This window comes from Pogona vitticeps, chromosome 4 (assembly GCF_051106095.1).
Source record: "Pogona vitticeps strain Pit_001003342236 chromosome 4, PviZW2.1, whole genome shotgun sequence".
Classification (NCBI taxonomy): Eukaryota; Metazoa; Chordata; class Lepidosauria; order Squamata; family Agamidae; genus Pogona; species Pogona vitticeps.
In genome coordinates this window covers 224697359-224717241 of record NC_135786.1, presented here as the reverse complement: position 1 = coordinate 224717241, position 19883 = coordinate 224697359, and the positions used below count along the sequence as shown (strand labels likewise).

The following is a 19883-nucleotide window of genomic DNA, read 5'->3' as shown; positions in this document are numbered from 1 at the left end:
ATGTTGAAGTCCCCATAAGAGTCCCTCCCCCAATTTAGTAGCATAGTTAATATGTAGTTCAGCTCTATGCCTGATAAAAGGTGTAAGTAATGGAAAGAGTGGAAGAGTGCATTTGCAAGCAGTCGTGACTGTTGCACTGCCAACATTATAGGCATGTTTCAGTAACTCAGTTTTTGTAACGGAATTCAACATGTTTGTTTCATATATTATGCAAAATAAATCATAGGGTTTTGTAGTCTGCAAAATTTCTTACAATTTATTATTATTCTCTCCTTTCTCTACTTCATGGAAAGTAGTCTGAAAAACCTGATCCATCCATAGGAATTTTGGTTTCTTGAGATTTATCATTTTTAAAAAACTTTGCTAGATCTGCTAATGATCTTTCACGAAATATTAAGCTCTCGTGGGGGCCTTTACATTCTCTTAGGCAATGCATGTGGATTGTTGTTTATCTGAAGAATAATGGAAAGGTATTTAATTTCTTCTTTCAATGCAGGCAGAGGTGTCTGGTGTCCCAGAACAGTTGGCTAACTGTGTAAGGCCTGACTTGCGTGTTTCTCCAAGCAATAGTCAGAGTTGTACAGCCTACAGAGTGGACAGACAAATGTCTTATGGATTCCTTTTTCCACCACGTAAGCTTACAAGCACTAGTGTTATGTATATTTTCTAAATCTATTGGTATATATACAGTTTTGAAATTTGAGCTGCAATTCAGTGTGAGAAATGTGTGCTTTTTGTTTATTTTGAACTGATTCAGCTAGCGTCCCTTTTTAAAAAATATATTTTTTGGCATTTATGAGTATCTGTCGATTTAAGTGTGCAGCTGGAGGCATGTCTCACAGAGAGGTTTTCAGTCATGTCTTTAGTTGGGCTCATGACCACTGCAGATGGTGACAGCAGCCACGAAATTAAAAGACGCCTGCTTCTTGGGAGGAAAGCAATGACAAACCTCGACAGCATCTTAAAAAGCAGAGACATCACCTTGCCAACAAAAGTCCTCAGAGTCAAAGCTATGGTTTTTCCTGTCGTGATGTATGGTAATGAGAGCTGGACCATAAAGAAAGCTGACTGCCGAGGAATTGATGGTTTTGAATTGTGGTGCTGGAGGAGGCTCTTGAGAGTCCCCTGGACTGGAAGGAGAACAAACTTATCAATTCTAAAGGAAATCAACTCTGAGTGCTCACTGGAGGGACAGATCCTGAAGCTGAGGCTCCAATACTTTGGCCATCTCATGAGAAGAGAAGACTCCCTGGAAAAGACCCTGATGTTGGGGAAGTGTGAAGGCAGGAAGAGAAGGGGACGACAGAGGATGAGATGTTGGACAGTGTCATTGAAGTGACCAACAGGAATTTGACCCAATGGAAGACAGGAGGGCCTAGCGTGCTCTGGTCCATGGGGTCACGAAGAGTCGGAAACGACTAAATGACTAAACAACAACAAATGTCATTACAGAAAGATAATCTCCTTTAAGTGAGAGCCTGTACTTTGTCATCCAAACAATCTTTTTTTAAAAATTCTGCCTGTCAAATCTAGCAGTATTTCAGATTAATGCTAAGGCTACCTTGCCTTTTTTTGGGTTAGCTTGCTTTCCTTCTTTGCCTGGCCTTTCTTTGGGGACAATTGGGTCCTACTAAAGTGTTTACCTTTCCTTCAGTACATATTTACCTTTCGGCTTCTGAAAGCATAGCCCCTAAGCTATAAACTCCTTTTATTTTTCATTTTCAGAACTCAGTTCCTCAGCAGAGGCAAAATATGATGCTTTCCTCATAACAAACGTGGTTCCAATGTATCCTGCCTTCAAAAGTAAGCACCCTTACATTTTTATGATATGCTTTTGTGAAATCTAGCTTCTGACTCCCCCGTGTTTGTAAGATGAATGTAAAACACATTCCCACCAGGTTGCTCATAGGCCGTATTATTTATTTATTTATTTATTTATTTATTTATTTATTTATTTATTTATTTATTTATTTAGTTATTTAGTTATTTAGTTATTTAGTTATTTATTTATTTAGTTAGTTATTTATTTATTTATACATACCCCACCTATCTGGGTGACTTGTCCACTCTAGGTGGCTAGCGTGCCTTGCCACCATTTTTCCCAAGTGCCTTGTGTGGTTTGTTTTGTTTTGTTTACCACAAGTATGGAGAGTAGGTCTCCCTTGATGTTGGACACCATATTCCATCAGCCCCAACCACTTTGATCAGTAGAAAGGAATCATGGAGATTGTAGTCCAACAATATCTAGAGGGCCAAGGTCCCTGAAGCCATGTTTATGTCATAATAAGCAAAGAATACTAAGTCATTAATGTGATGTTCTATTAAATAGTTGTGTCAACACTCATTTTCTAGCAAAAATAGATTTGACCCTCTGTGGGTTATTAAATTTATGACTTATTAAACTCCTTCAAAAATGAATAGGATACAACAAATGACATAGTCCATCTAGTTAGGATGATATAAAAGTGCAGTCTCAGGGTACTGCCATTTGTGGAAATGGTTACTTTCTTGCATGCATAAGGCCTTGTGGAAAATGACAAAAGAGGAAGCCATGTTATTTTGTAGTGAGAGAACAATTGGATGTCTGTGTAGTATCCAGAGCAATGCCAGCTTCAGAGTGGCACTGTGTATTTCCTTTGTCTATGGCCTTACTCAACAGAGGAAAATGAAAGAAAAAAAATAGGGGAACCTTTTTTTCCTCTTTGGGAAAAGTTATAAGAAACCTGTAATTTATTTAGCTTGGATATTTTATCCCCCTTGAAAGGTATGGAATTAATTTCCTCATTTTTAATACCGTGTTTACCTTAGAACACATAATGTAAATCCAGAAATTATATTAATTATGCCACATGACTTCAGAATAATTTTGGAGCTAAGATTTTAATATTTATTTTGCATAATCACATTAGTGTAGCATAGTTAAACACTTCAGTTCATCAATAAAAATGACTAAATATTAACCACATGGCTATGAAACACTTAGAGAGGCATAAGTTAATATGCATTTTCTGATAACTATTTTTATTTTTTAGAAAATGGTGAAATAAGATGTATTATATTTTCTAATCTATATCTAATTGTCATTGTTGATGACAGTTGTTATGAATATACAAGCCTTTGGAGTCCCCCATGCCTGCTAGTTACATTCCCCTTTTGGCCACATAAAGAATTATACAAAGAGAAGTGAGTTTGCCAACAATGTATGCATGTTGCCTTCTCTGTTTGCTTTTTGGCTAATCCTATTTTTTTTTCTAACCTATATAGAGGTGTGGAATTACTTTCAGCGGGTTTTGGTGAAAAGATATGCTATTGAGCGGAATGGAGTCAATGTTATAAGTGGACCAATCTTTGATTATGACTTTGATGGTTTGCACGACACACCGGACAAAATAAAACTGTAAGGATCTTCTAAACTGAAATCTTATGTCTGCTTGTCTTCTTGTTGAACACAGTGGAACATATTTTTCTCCTGAAACTTCAGAGATTTATTCCCCTTTGTTCTTCAAATGTGAATTTCACACTAGTGAAGACCTTGCCTCTTGTTCCAGCCAATTCTGCTGAACATGATTAGGTGAATAGTAGGACCTTTAATGTTGAACACATTTGCTAGAATAATAATATCAGATGGGAGGAGATGGTCCTTCCAATAATCCTGATCCCAGATCCCCTGTGGCTTTATGGGAAAGAACCAGAAATGAACTGGAGGCACAAGATTTAAAAACATGAGTAACATGATCTGCAAAATGAGCTTCAGAAATTTGTATTTGTACCAGCTAATCTTTCCAAATCTCTTTTAAAGCCAAACCTGAAAAGAATATGTTCAGGTAGTCCAGCATTACTAAATACCTGGTGTGATGCAATGGGTAGAGTGATGGACTAGGACTCGTCTAGGTTGAAATCCCTGCTTGGCCATAAACCCATTGGGATTGTGGAACCCTTTAAATATCTCATTTACTTTGGTAGCCCTATTAGGAGCATTATAAGTTGGTTTTGACTTGATGGCATAGAACAACGTAACAGTCCAGTATTATGCTTGACTGTGGTCAGATCTACTTTATCTAGGAAGTGATGTTGTGGGTGCAGGAGCCAAAGCTGTTCAAAGTTAATGCTAGCTGTACTGGATGCCTGAGTATCTGTCAGCAAAAGTGAAACTGAAAGCACTACTAAGCTGGTCTTTCAAGTGTAAGCTATTCAGAACAAGGCATATTTGTATTCTTAGTTTGACTGTTCTATTTACCAACAATCCCTCTGGCTTCTCTCTAAAATCTCTGCAACAAGTTACTAGGACTGTTTCTTTTTCACTTCAGTACAGTAGAATGTGAGGTGGGTGTAGGAGTGAAAGGCATGTGAAAAAGAAGTACAGTGGGGTCTCTACTTAAGAACGTCCCTACTTAAGAACAATCCAATTTAAGAACAGCTCCATTTGCTAAATTTTATTTCTACTTGAGAACAGAAATCCAAGATAAGAACAGGAAAAAAACCCTTTCCTGCTCTTTTTTTAACCTTAGGTCATCTTAGGTTAAAAAAAATTCCCCCCCCCCAGTGGTAGAGTACGTATTAACCAGCTTTGCATTAGTTCCTATGGGAACTAATGCTTCAATGTACGAACGCACCTCTACATAACAAAAAAACAGCCAGAACAGATTAATTGGTTTTCAGTCCATTCCTATGGGAAATTTTGCTTCAACTTAACAACATTTCAACTTAAGAACACCATTCCAAAACGGATTAAGTTCTTAGGTAGAGGTTCCACTGTAGTTTCTATGGACGGAGAAGAGCAGATACGGATTAAATGGTTTTCAATGCATTCCTATGGGAAATGCAGATTCAACATAAGAACTTTTCAACTTGAGAACCACCTTCCAATACGGATTAAGTTCTTAAGTAGAGACCCCACTGTAGAGAAAGGACATTGGGCATTGTTTGTATATTGATAAAACCAATATCACATTGCAAGAATGAGACTTTAAGTGATTTTATGGAAATGTTAAGCTGCTTAGAACATTACAGGCCGAGGGGTTTGCATAGGAGTACCCCATATATCCTTTTGGGATCTGCTAGTCAGAAGACCAAATATGAGATGGACCGACTCTCTAAAGGAAGTCACAGGGTTGAGTTTACAAGAGCTGAGAAACACAGTTGAGGACAAGACATTTTGAAGACAGGGTCACTGTAGGTCGAAGGGAACTGACAGCACGTAACAACCACAGTCATATGTTAGTGGTGGTACTGATGAGCTATGCCCCTGAGTTTCTATTTCAGATAGGTACTCTGGAAGGATAACACAGCCAATAGTATCAAACTCCAGCAGAACCAACAGGATAGCAATCCTGGTGAAAGTTATCTTCCAGGGCAATCTTAATTCCAGAATATGATCTCAACCCACATTAGACTAGGTGCACACAGTTGGCTTCGTTGAAGAAAATTATTCAAAAGAAGAGAAGTCCAAAGAGGATTATATACACCAAATATCTCATTACTACTTCCTTTTCATAGTAGGTAGGGTCATAAAATCTATAAGAGTGGCAATTAGAGATGGGCATGAATCAGAAAAAAGATGATTTGGTTTGATTTGCGATCCATCAAGGTCACTAAATTACAAATTTCTGAATTTTTTCTGACAAATAGATTCATCAATTTGTTTTTTACTTTAAAATCCTATACAAGCCCCCCTAAGCACCTAGAGACACAAAAATCACTGAGAAGCTTCCCCTGACTTTCCTCTACAAGCCCTGCAAGTTTAGAGAAGTTTTGGTTTAAGATGTCTGAGCTGTACACCTACAAGGAGAGGTCCCCTGGAAAGTTCCCCACAGGCCTCTGGAGATACCAAAATTATAGAGATGCTTCTACTGACTATAATCCTTGCAAGTTTGGTGAAGATTGGGTTTCAGACATCCAAGTTATATACCCACAAAGTGGGTCCTTCCAGGAAAGTGCCCTTTAGCAGCTACAGTTGTGTTCAAAATTATTCAACCCCCACTGAAATTGAATGTTTTGGCCATTTTGACATTGATTTTGATCATTCAGTCATCTTGCTTACATTTACATGAAAGAGGCACTTGTAGGTCAGAGAAATATAACCTTAAGTTTATAATGAAATAACCACAAATGTCTTTTCTGTGCTCACATCATTATTAGTTTTTATTCAACCCCCAAGTGACATTCAATCTTAGTACTTAGTACAACATCCTTTTACAGTAATAACAGCTTTTAAACGTGAAGCATAGCTTGACACAAGTGTCTTGCAGCGATCTATGGGTATCTTCGCCCATTCTTCATGGGCAAAAGCCTCCAGTTCACTCAAATTCTTAGGCTTGCGCACTGCAACTGCTTTCTTTAAGTCCCACCAGAGGTTCTCAATCGGATTTAAGTCTGGTGACTGCGATGGCCACTCCAAAATGTTCCAGCCTTTCCTCTGCAACCATGCTCTAGTGGACTTGGAGGTATGCTTGGGATCATTGTCCTGTTGAAAGGTCCAACGTCTCCCAAGCCTCAGGTGTGTGACGGACTGCATCACATTTTCATCCAATATCTCCTGGTACTGAAGAGAATTCATGGTACCTTGTACATGCTGAAGCTTCCCTGTACCTGCAGAAGCAAAACAGCCCCAAAGCATTATTGACCCTCCGCCATGCTTCACAGTAGGCAAGGTGTTCTTTTCGTCATATGCCTTGTTCTTCCTCCTCCAAACATAGCGTTGATCCATGGGCCCAAACAGTTCTAATTTTGTTTCATTAGTCCACAGAACACTATTTGTGGTTTGCCCACATGACTTTTGGCATACTGCAGTTGACTCTTCTTATTCTTGGGAGACAGCAAGGGGGTGCGCCTGGGGGTTCTGGCATGGAGACCTTCATTACGCAGTGTGCGCCTTATTGTCTGAGCTGAAATTTCTATACCCACATCTGACAAATCTTTTTTCAGTTCCTCAGCAGTCACACGGGGACTTTTCACCACTCTACGCTTTAGGTAGCGCACAGCAGTCAAAGTCAGCATCTTCTTTCTTCCACGACCAGGTAGCATTTCAACAGTGCCCTTTGCCTTGAATTTGTGAATGATGCTTCCTATGGTGTCTCTTGGTATGTTTAACTTCTTTGCAATCTTCTTATAGACATTGCCCTTCCTGTGAAGACAAATCACCTCTTCTCTTGTCTTCCTGGACCATTCTCTTGACTTCACCATGTTTGTAACCACACCAGTAAATGTCTAGAAGGAGCTGAGTATCACAGTCATTTTAAAGCTGCCTAATTGGTGCTTATTATGCTTGATTGGTGCTCGGTGACATCCACAGGTGTTTTCAATACCTGATCGAAAACACCTGAATGAACCTCTCTTCTTCAGAGTGGTAGTCTTTAAGGGGTTGAATAATTGTGGCAATGAAGAAACCACAAAAGAAACATTTACTACTGTATTACATAAACAATTGATGCTATTTTAGTTGCATTTGGTTCTTTAAAACGTCCTTGTAGGATTTCATTCTGAATACAATTCCAAATGTACACTATAGTCCCTAAACCCCTTTACAGCATTGGGGGTTGAATAATTTTGAACACAACTGTAGGTCAGGGAAATCTAATCTTCGCCGATCTTGGATTGTAGAGGAGAGCCAGAGGAAGCATCCCTGCAATTTTGGAGTCTAGGTGCTTTGGGGGCCATTTTATAGCCAAATGAATCAATAAAAAAATTGCTAAAAATCCATTGATTCATAGTTGTTGGGAGCATTGATTTGTATGCACATGAATAGATGAATTAGCAATTTTTGAATGGATTTGGTGATTCTTTTTTAAAATTCATTCCCATCTCTAGTGGCCATTGACATCTCCTGCCATTCAATCAAACATGGTGGAGGCTTTCAACAGCCAGAATGTAGAGTAGTTGGAATAACTCTACCGTAGGATACAGGACAATCTCCTACTGTTCTGTGTCAATCCAGCTTCAGAAGCCATCCACTGAGTCACCTCCTCCATCCATGTATCATCCCTCCAGCTGCATTCTTCTTCCCTTTAAAGTAGTGTGTCTTGGCTTTTGCAGTGGTAATAAGAACTGTAGAAGCCATCACCCCAAGAAGATGCAGTAACACAAATTCTCTTGAGAAACATGATTTTTCATAATGCTTGCTTACTGTTCAGAATTTGCCTCGGGCTGAGATTGTAATCCAAACCAGAGAAAAATTGGGAGGCTTTCTAGCGTTTGTCTGTTCTTCTGAGGAAACTTACATCCAGACCCAAATCTAGCATTCTCTGCCAGCATGTATATTGATTTGGCAGTGTTTATTAAAACTAGAAGCCAAAATACTGCTGAAACTCACGAACATCCCTCAACACACCAGTGGGTCTGCTTGAGTCAGCTGCAGGTATGAAGGACTTTTTAAAGCTTTTTGTTATGTCTTGGCAAAAAAACTAGTTATTGATTTATATTTTAAAACATGGGGGAATAAAAACAAAGTAGCATATATTGTTTCATCTCTTTTGAATCCTTGCTTTATGTAATGATTTTTCCTTCCTTCATAATGAGTCAAAAAGTCCTTCCAGGAGTTGACAAAAGGAACAATTCTTTTTTTTAAAAAAAAAAAAATCTTTTCCAACATGTATCCAATAGATGTGCTCAGTTTTCAAAAAATGTCGATTTTGAAAACCCTTCCTTTTTTTCTAGGTATGTGGAAGGAAGTTCAGTCCCAGTTCCAACCCACTACTACAGTATTATAACAAGTTGTTTAGATTTCACACAGCCGGCTGACAAGTGTGATGGACCACTGTCTGTTCTGTCATATATAATACCACACAGGCCCGACAATGATGAAAGCTGCACTGTAAGTTCAAACGGATTCCTGGTGCCTTTTCTCTTGTAAAACAAATATACAGAAACAAAAACTTAAATAATGGCTGAAATCCTGTTGCTCTGCTATTCAAAAGGTGTAACTGAGCCAAATTACTTCAAGTTAAGACTTAATCTGTTGACATTATCTTTTGCAAACTGAGTCACATGACGTGGTGTGGAACGTATAATGTCATATAATTTCAGTGGAGATTTCTTAACTTGAGGCAATTCATCTCTCTAAGTTACGGCTTTTGTGTACAGTGGTGCCTCACTTAACAGTGATAATCCGTTCCAGGAAAATCGCCGTTAAGCGAAAACATCGTAAAGCGAAAAAAACCCATTGAAATGCATTGAAACCCCTTCAGTGCGTTCCAATGGGGTCAAAACTCACCGTCCAGCGAAGATCCTCCATAGGGCAGACGTTTTCGCTGCCTGTCTTGCGAGGAATCTGTCCCAGAAAACAGCGGGGAGTCCTTTTGTTTACCCGGTGGCCATTTTGAAACTGCCGATCAGCTGTTTTAAGATCGTCGTTTTGCGAAGAATCAGTTCCCGAAGCAGGGAAAGCAAAGCGAAAAAACCCCATTTAGACCATCGTTTTGCAATAGCAATTGCGATCACAAAAAGATTGTCGTAATGCGGTTTCGTCGTAATGTAAGGCAATCATAAAGCGAGGCACCACTGTAATTGCAAAACAGGTTTTTTGCAAGTGTCTTTGTGTTTCCCGTGCAGACAATGCAGGTCTCAGGATTTTAAAGTCCCCAAGGTAAATAACTTAGTCAGTCTTTTGGGAATAGAGTCTAGAGTGGGGATGGGACTATTTCCAAAATGTGTACAGAATGAATTAGAGATGGAAAAATTTTTTGTTGGGGTTGATAGTTCTAATAAAGTAGTGTTCATACCACTTAGGCCCTGACATGTTGTAAAAAAAGGAACACATAATGCCTTAGAATTCACACAACTTTGAGGCTTAGAGAACATTTTAGAGAAACAAAGTGTCCAGAAAACTATGTACATGCTTAAAAATGGAAACAGGTAAGTTCTTGTAGTAAGGGGTAAACGCACAAACTTGCCATTTTGCGCTTGTATTTCATCGTAGTAAAATCTTACTTATGGACAAACATGGTTTAATTAAGGAGAGAGATGCATAATTTGTTTTAACATTTTCACATGAGGCAAAATGTATCAATAAATGTGCACATTCGGTAAAATTTACAAAAAAACCTATGGTTTTCAAAGCAGGAACATAACTCTTGTAACTCAGTATGAATCAAAGTGGGAAGAATATGCCAGTGTGATATGGAGAATGCAACAAATTTGTGACAAAAAGATTTTCACATCCATAGAAAGAATCAATAGGTAATAATCAGCCCCTATTTTGTGGGGCAGTGTAGGTGGACCTCTGTCTTCTGCTGTCTCGTTAGCAGCAGACTTGTTTAGAGGCACTCTCTACAGCTGTGTTCTTTACCTATATTATTTATTTATTTTATTTATTAACTTTATACCCTGCCCATCCAGACCGAAGTCTACTCTGGGTGGCTAATATAATGCTCCACATATAATGTTCCAGCCAAATGTGGTATCTAATAGAGATTCCCTCCATTCCAGTTTGTCCTAAAATGATGAAGAACACTCTGGGTATTTTAGATTAATAATATGGCTGCTTTCAAGACTAGCTACAGAAATTATATAAAAATAAATGTCTCAGTGACAACAAGGGAGACTAAGGAAACTAGTAAGAATCAAATCTGAAACAGATGTAATTTTCATGATCGCATGGTGAAAAAGGAAGGCTTGGATACCAAAGCAAGCAAAATAATAAAATGAGGAAAAGAAACTTTAGTCTATTTCCAGTATTTGAGCACTAATGCAAAATGAGACTCTTAATTCAGAGTCATAAATCACAGCTTTATTCATGTTTTTGATAAAGGCTTTTCTTACTAGGCCTCAATAAGGAATGTAGCATCCAATATTTTAATTTCCAGTCTCAGTCAGGAGAAGAAACTGGTAGGTATTAAAGATAGGATTAAAGATTATAAAGAATCAGGCTGGTTTTGTAATAGTACATTACCTTCTTTCCTTGAGGTTTTTTTAAAATTTTATTTCAAGGGTAAGGGGAAGTACAGTAAATTGGGATAACAGGGAATATATCATGCCATACATTATCATATATTATCTGTACTTAAACATATGATTACATTATAAACTTTTGTGTCTGTTAGTTGCCCATATAATTCCAACTAGAGGTATTTGACTATTTTGTATTAAAATTATCACATTTGGCTTTCAGGTTATAGAATGGATCCAGTTATATATAGGGTCCCATTTTTCAGTTGTTTCTTGAACTAAATTGTCTTTCAAAGCTTCTGTTAATATGTCCATTTCAATCTTTTCCACAAATTCTTCATGATTTGGTATTTTGTTTTTTTCTCTCCATTTCCATGCATATAGTATTCTGGCTGCAGTTATTATATGTATCACCAAATGGCTCTCTCTCCTATCCAGACTCTCTGGAAACATATTTAATAAGAACAATTCTGGTTTAAATAGTATATTACATAGCAGAATTTTCTACAAACATCCATGTACAGTGGTGCCTCGCATAGCGACGATAATCGGTGCAGCAAAAATCGCTGCAAAGCGATTTCGTTGCTATGTGATATTTAAAAGCCCATAGGAATGCATTGAAACCTCTTCAATGCGTTCCTATGAGCTTCAGACTCAACTTTAAGTGAAAATCCACCATACGGTGGCCATTTTAGCTGCCTGGTAAGCGAGGAATCCATCCCAGAAAACAGCGGGCGGCCATTTTTTTTTACCCCATGGCCATTTTGAAACCGCCGATCAGCTGTTAAAACATCACCGCTTTGTGATGATCAGTAAGCGAAACGGTACAATCATCGCAAAGCGATTTCCCCCCATTTAAAACATCGTCGGTATGCGATTTCATTGTTAAACGGGTTGCCCGTTAAGCAAGGCACCACTGTATTAGTATACAATAATTTTCTGCTTCTCTACATGCCCACCACATATGATACAAGGTTCCCTCTTGTAATTTACATTTCCTTGAGGTTTTAATTCCACTTTGCTCTGCAAAGCTCTTAGAGCAGCTTAAAACAGATCACAAATCAGTACTGACGAAAAAAAGGGGGAAATCAGCCATAAAATAAGGTCCAAGGTATGTTCAGAAAAAAAATGTTCTCTGTTTCTTCAGAAGGCAGGATCAGAGCCAAATGGCCAAATTTGCATTGAAATAGATTTTATCTAAATATTAGGAGAGATTTCCTGTTGATAGTTTTGGACGGACATTGGAACAGTATTAGATACTGGTAGTTTCTCCAACCTGAAGTAATTTAAACATGGGCTGGACTTGGGGAGCTAGGTGAGTGAAAAGCCTGTGGCTCTCCACACATTGCTGGATTTTTAACTCCCATCAGCCCTATAGAACATGTTTAGTGATCATGTATGGTCAGCTTCTGGAGAATCACAGGTTCTTCACCTTTGTTGTATCTGTATTCTGCGCTGGGTTGGAGATTGGACTAGATGGTCTTCAGAGTATCTTTCTAGCTGCAGTTCAGTGCCATATACGCATATAGTAGAGCTTTCAGCTTTTTATGTTAAGGACACTAACCATAACTGTAAATGATGCTAGCCACAATCGTAAACACCACCTGACCAGAACTCTATTAAATGTATTTAAAATAGAATGCAACAGCTTTAAGGTATAAATACTTTGGGATCTCTTACATGTTCTCTTTATAGGTCATGCTTGTTACTGAGTATATTTACAGAAGGATGTTCATTGTGACAGTCAATCAGACAGCTATTTTTTGCCATCTGCGTCTGTTGACTTAAGATGGAACCAGAGATTTACACTCTGCTTTAGGTGTTTGGCTGAGCCACTTAAACCAACATCCATCAGGACTTAGTTAGAGAAATGCTACTTTATAATAATTAATCACCGTAAGTAGCACTGTTAATGATCCCTAGAGTACTCTCAGTGTTTTAAAAAGTCTCTTTCCAAAGCAGGGAGAAGGAAGATATGGAAGCAAATTAGTGCAATTACTTGGGCTTTATCATCTAAGTGTGTTTGTTGCATCCATGTGTGATGAAGCCCATATAAATTATTTCAGACTGAATGTTAGTTGTAGGCTGCTGCAATTTTGAGCTGAGTGGCAGGAGAGAGCAGGCACTTAACTATTCCCTTGTCTGTTTTTTCCTTTCAAAATATCATTGAGCTCTGTTTCCCCATGCAGTTTCTCACTTGATGTTTATGGACAGGAGAAGTATGATATTGAGCAGAAAACAGAAAATAGGAAATGGATAAAGCAATGTCTTCTCCTTGGCACACCTCTGCTGAAAATGCCAGCTTCTCAAGAATGTTATGTACTTTATCAGAAACTAAGCAGTTATGTATCACACAGATACACACACTCCTTTATTGTTTGTAATAATTTGCTCCAGGCCTTGCTTTTCATTGACCGAGAGCATAGAAGTAGATGAAGGCTAGTGGAAAGTAGCCACAGCCATTTTCAGCCTCTGTTTTAGGTTGCAGATAATACCATCTTGCTTCAGAAATTCAGGCTTTTGAACAGCCATATGCTAGGAAGCCTAAAAGAGAATTCAAAATAGCATGGAAATTTTATAATGTATAATGTATTCTTTACTTTCAAACAAGAAATGAAGGGCACAGGTAACAGCTATAGGTGACCAAATGGTTCATAGTGACTCTGTGAATTTATTTGCCAAAGTGCAGTAATTAAGATGTATATACTGTCTGCTGTGTATACTTTCTAAATGGACAGACAGCAACTATATTGAGTTTTAGGGACACCCAACACATTCTGCTGAGCAGCTCTCCTCTTAGGCAAAGCAAAATGGCCACACCAGACAGCAGATGCTACAGTACCTATAAAATGTTTCCTCATATTGCCTAACCTAGTCTGCTGCCTGTGGGTGTAGTGGAAACCACTGTCCTGTTGGCTCTGTTGGGACAGTGCTGTCCTCTGAAGATGCTGGCCACAGAGACTGGCGAAACGTTAGGAAGAACAACCTTCAGAACACGGCCAAAGAGCCTGAAAAACCCACAACAACCATTAGATCCCGGCCATGAAAGCCTTCGCGAATGTTTCCATTGTGTTTCTACCTATTCCTTTCTAGCTCCATGTCAGGGGTTACTCTTTTTTAGGTGTGGGTAGGATGGCTTTTTTTGGGGGGGGTGTTCAATGTGCAATCACTAGGATTGAACAAAAGTGAATGGCTTACTGCTTTGAATCTCCCAATATTGTTAAATGGTTTAAGACTGTTTAGCCACGTAATTTTGATTTTGGGCAACTGAAAACTTCCTCTGCTCTTCTGTAGGAGAGGGAGGAAGCAACCCTTTTAAAAAGCCTATTTATGGCAACACTGATACGCTATGCCTTTTTTGAGAAAAATTGAAAGCTTCCTTCTGGAAGGACGAGGCGGCAAGGAGGGGGATCTTTATTTTCTTTGTTTTTCCTTTCCCTTTAAAGGGAGGTTGCCCAAATAGAGTCACCTGGGGTACATATGGAATTTGGATGCAAGGATCACCTCAAGGCGTATGCCACCTTTATGTAGCCTTAAGCAACTCCTCAGGTGGCTCCAGTTTAGCTGTCTAGCCAAGCCCTACTTATTTATCTCAGAGGAAAAGTTTAACTGATAGACTTGCAATTTGTATTGCCGTTACTGCTAACCAAAATTAAAGGATATGGTTTTCAGAGGTGGTTTTCAATCATTCTATAGGAAATGAAACATAATATTTAATTAGATGGAATATTTAATGAAGTTTAATTTCAGTGGGTTTGTGGAGTGTTGCATTTAAAGGTAGCAAGGATGAGGATCCAGCAGTCAAGGGAAACCCAGATTTAAACTCATAAACAGAGTTTTAAAGGATGTGCAAAGAATAGGCAGAGATTGGAAACAAGCAGTCTGTAAGGCACTCACAGCCCACGTTGAGAGGTGCAAAGAGGTAATATGACAAAAGCATGCTTGTAAACAAGTCAGATTGTATGGGAGGAGTTCTGACAGGTGCAATGTGATGAAAGGAGCACCATCACCTGATATGGTTGCTATATCCAGCAGTTTGGGGTTAGCTGGGCTAGTAGTATTTATTCTTGATGTGGGATACTTTCATTCTGTAGCTGGCTCCACATAATTATCTATTACTGTGCTTGACCTTGGAGTCATTGGATTCTCTGCTCTCCCACTCTGAGTCATCCCGGTTTTCTGGGGCAGCGGATCAAGCTGTTTTCTCCTGGAGGGCCTGGCAGGGTCACATTCTACCTTCATTCCCCGTGTCTCTGTGAGGGAGCTGCCACCAAGAGTCCTCCAGTCATTTTTCTGTTGCAGCTTCCTCCTATTACTTTTGTGGTATATTGATACAGAACAGTGGCAAATACTCTAAACAATTCAGTTCTTCAGGGTTGAAGAACAGTTAAAGAACATTTAGGAGTGTGGCCTTATTGAATTTTATGGTTATGTTTTTCCTCATTGGCAGTTTTCAGACTGCATGCTTATAAATATCAAATACAAATACTTACTCAAGATTAAAAACATTGCATTTTTTAAAAAAAGGCCCGAAAGATAAAAATGGGAAGGTCTGGAAAAATTAAAGGATGTTTCCCTGTTACTGAAAAAAAACATTGTGCTTGGAAGAGTTGTGTTTTAGGTTACAGTTCTCAAACTGTCCCAACGCACATGGCTGTACTGGTGGTGAGGTTCTGAGAGTTGTAGTCTAAAAAGGAATTTTCCCCAGTTCCCAAACATTCACAATGTAGGTGCCGGATGAGCACCTCTGGAAAGGGTGTTCTGTAAGAGGAACTGAAAAGGCCTCAGTTGTTTTCACAGGGGCACCTCAATTTTGGTGGTTGGCCAGAGGAAGGCATCAGAAAGTAACCTACCCTGAGACCCCGGTGTCTCCATACAGGAGTCAAAGTATTTTAAATCAACCCTTCTGCAAGTTGTTCTTAACAAACAACAGATCTTCTCCACAAAGGCCAACGTTTAAATAGATTATTATGGATATACTGTAACACCCTTTTAAAAAGTAGGAGTCTGTCATCTCAGTAAAGTTGCCTTTCAATTTCAGAACTATGCTGAGGATGAATTCCGCTGGATTGAAGACCTCTTGAAAATGCACACTGCCCGAGTACGTGATATCGAGCTGCTTACCAGTTTGGACTTCTTCCGGAAGACCAGCCGAACCTACACAGAAATCCTTTCTTTAAAGACGCATCTGCATACATTTGAAAGTGAAATTTAACTCTCTTAAACTCAGTCCATCCATCCTCTCATGAAGTGGTGTATATTTTTATATTATATTTATTAATTTGAAACAGGACATTAAAATTATTAGTTGTGTTTTTTAATCTTGCATCAAATCTTAAATATATTAAAGATGTGCCAGTTGTTCTTGATTCTTTAATATAGGGAATACGTTTTTGGTCTTCTGACAAGAGACCTCTCGGAGTCCCTTCGTTGAAGCTTTTTAAAATGGTCCTACAGTATCAGTTACTTACTTTGAGGAAACTTAATTTTTTTCCTAGCACTCCCTTGCCTCATTTTTTTTAGTCCTGTACTGTGTATCAAACATGTAAAATGACAATTACTGTTAACTATGTGATAGACATATTTAAGCTCCATAGAGAATAGAACCTTAAATATAATAAAACCACACATTCAGTTTTTTACTTTGTGTTCCTTTATCGCACAGTATTTTGAGCATCTAGATGTCAAACATTGGCTTGTGTGTTTCCAGCCTGTTCCTTTATGCTGTGCACAAACAGATCAAAACTTACAGAAAATCTGTTTATAAGAAAATGCTCCAATTTTAAAAACAGCTGACAGAATTTTGGAATATATATTAGAATCAGGGGCCTAGGTTTTTAACATCTGATTTGTAAAAAATAGATGGCTGGAACATGGGAACTGTAGTACCCTCGTCCAGCCTTTCCTTGTATTGCATCCTGAACTCCAAGGACCATCACATTGCATAACTATTGATGGGAGGTGTGATCCCATCACTAGGGAGAGCCTGCCCTAACCTTTACAGTGTTGCTGCACTTTTGCAAATAGCAACATATCCAGCACTGCAGGATGCTGGCCCTCTGTATGGATTGTAGATTAGTACAAAACTGCACAGGAAGTTAGATGTAACTCATGCTTCCCACACACTCTTTTGCAGTGCTCCATGGAGATTCTTATATTTGGCTCCATTGAATCTGAGGAATGCAGCAACAAAGGATCGATGCACATATTTTGCACATTACTGTTTTTTTTCCATGTATAAGACGACATCATGTATAAAACGCTCCCCCCATGTTTCTAAATCAAAATTTCTTTCTTTGCAAGAAAGTGGAAAATGGAGGGCTTGGCCCTGGAGGGGGAAAGCTGCTTTTTGCAACGAAAATGTAGGGGGAAAGCAGAAATCGCTTTTCCCCTCCATTTTCTTTGCAAAACCTGGAGGGGGAAACAGGGATCAAAGCACTTTGGTCCCTCCGCCCTCCTTACTTCCGAGTATAAAATGACCCTCAATTTTTCCTTGAATTATTTTAGGAAAAAGTGTCATTTTATACACGGAAAAATATGGCATCCTGAAGATAACATGAAGGGGCTAAGCTGAAATCAGAACTTGACAAAGTTCTCTTTTTTATTATTTTTTGAATATCCCTTTCAGAATCTAGGAAATTCTGAGAGGTGTAGTATGAAAAAGCAACATTGCTATTCTCTGTTCTGGTCACCTGGTACCTTTGAAGGGCATGCTTTGGCTGTATTCCTTCAAACATGCACACTAAGGGGCCAAACTGGACCAGACATACAATAAACACTGTTTATTCTAACATGAGTTCACCTCAAGTGGAGTGCCTGGTACTTATTTCCAGAATCAGCTGTCTCAGAAGTAGTCCTGACCTCCCTAATCTTTGGCTGCCCCACCTCTGTGGCATCACAGGGGCCCATGTCTTGATCTCAGGTTTTGGTCTTGAAATCTCAGTAGTGAGCTCCTATTGATCTGGCAACCCTACTAAGTAGATCATGTGGAGCCATTCAATTTGGCTTTTGAATACAAGAAGCAGTACTTCACAGAGCTGACTTCAGTTACTATTTACAAAAATCTGGCATACAGAAGAACATCTGTCTTGGAAGGAACATCAAAAGTAACTGAATAGACCAGGTCTGTCCTTGATTGTTATATAATGATGTAGCCCAAAATGCTCCTAATCAAGTGGGACAGCAAGCATGCTTTGTCTTCCATGTGGCCTGCTGACATGGGATTTCCTCTTAAGACAGTACAAAGAGTCGGACACAACTAAACGACTAAACAACAACAAAAATACAAGACTGACCAAAGCTGCTAACACTTTGAGGCAGCAAGCAGATGCTCCCTAAGATGGGACTGTTCAATTCAGTGGGTTCAATCCTGATGACCATCCATTGTTAACTGCACAAAAATCAGTTGTCATAAATGGCTGGTGTCACTCCTTTCAGTAGACCCAACTTTTCACTGCCTTTAACTCACTGATGTTAACACTTCATATTGCAAAGGTTTAAAAGCTCCAGCTATTCTTGCAGAGCAAAATCTACAGAGAGTCTGATAACACCTTAAAGATTAGCAAATCTTCTTAAGCATAATCTTTCATGGACTTTAATTGACTCCAGTCTACAAAATATTATGTCAAGTAAAACTTGGTAGTCTTATAACGTGCCATGAGTCTTGTTTTATTGGCTTTGCTGCCATAAACTACAGTACTTACATGATTAACCTTCTGGATATTCTCATCTATTGTCTCATCTATTTCTTCTTTGAAAGATGTAGCAAGACTATCTAGTGAGGGAGTATGTTTGAGACCCATCCACAACTTCTAGTAGACAAAAATGTGTTTGTGAACGCTGCTCCCCCCTCATATCCCAGGAACAGTTTTTGGTAACAGAGAGAATCAGAGACTGCAAAAGGACTTTTGCATTCGTGGTAATCCTTCTGAATATCTGTGTATTTATACAAATACTTGTACATTCAAAATCTTTCAGTCACTGTTTTGTACAAAGAAATAAATATATGCTTGATAAGAAAAAGTTTCCCTGGGAATAGGGGAGAACGTTACTTGATGGAAATTCAGAGAGAAGGAGCAAAATGAACACCATGTAGAGACCAGCTTTGGTTCAAACATACAAATTTTACTTCCAGTGCTGAGCTGTGGCAAAGAAATACCATTTTTTGGATCACCTTTCAAAGTGCAGCAAGGCTGATTCTAAGCAATAGTGTCACCAACGCAGGTCTTTTAAAGGTTGCTGGGGCAGACATCTGGGGTAGAAACACCCCAAATAGAATGAGCAGGTCAACCCAAAAATGCAGCAGAGCTGGCTTTTATTTTGAAGTAACTGGAGTGGTGGCAGAGTTAGAAAGTCTAAATCAGGGGTCTCAAATTCAGTTTACCTAGGGCTTGCTGGAGGCAGAGGCTGGATGAGGCTGGGCCGCATCAGATATCGGAGCAAGAGCCCGAGGAAGCCACCCAGGAATTTCCTTAGCCTGGCTGGGGCTCCGAGGAGGAGGAGGAGGAGGGGCGCGTGAGCCCTTGTCGCCGGCCACGACCCCCTCCGGCTCCTTCTTCACTACCACCACCACCAGAAGCAGCAAAATGAAGAAGCGGAGAAGGGAGGGAGCGCCGGCGACCGCCTAGCGGGGGGTAGGGCACGACATAAAATTTTAAAAAAACTTCACAGAATTCGCCTTGCTAAAGGAGAAAAGCCCCCACTGGTACCAGTGAAATTAAACAGAATGGGGTGGGGCCCCCACAGGTGCATGCGTGTGCACGTGCACAAACACACACACACGGAGGTCCAGCAACCTTCCTTTGAGGGTCCCCCCCTCAAAAAAAAGTCACATGCAGCAGCAGCAGCTACGCCCACCACGACAGAGGAGCAAACTTTGCAAGGCGAGCCCAGGCAGCCTCCAAAGCTGAGGCGGCTGAAGCAGGATAAAGAGGAGGAGGAGGAGGAGGAAGCACCGCCGGGCACTGAGGTGGCTGCTGGCTGGGCTGGTGCTGGGGGTGCCG

General features: G+C 39.5%; 1 protein-coding gene across 5 annotated transcripts in view; it reads left to right on the top strand.

Moving 5' to 3' along the window:
* The window catches only part of ENPP2 (ectonucleotide pyrophosphatase/phosphodiesterase 2), a 93727-nt gene extending 77208 nt beyond the window's left edge, over positions 1-16519 (top strand). For all 5 annotated transcript variants that reach the window (XM_020796522.3, XM_078391619.1, XM_020796521.3 and 2 more), the window contains 5 exons: positions 497-632; positions 1726-1803; positions 3265-3397; positions 8653-8809; positions 15923-16519. In XM_020796522.3, the coding sequence (XP_020652181.2) occupies positions 497-632; positions 1726-1803; positions 3265-3397; positions 8653-8809; positions 15923-16096 (678 nt within the window). In that variant the 3' untranslated portion in view covers positions 16097-16519. The remainder of the gene's footprint in view (positions 1-496; positions 633-1725; positions 1804-3264; positions 3398-8652; positions 8810-15922) is intronic.
* The last annotated feature ends 3364 nt before the right edge of the window (positions 16520-19883 follow it).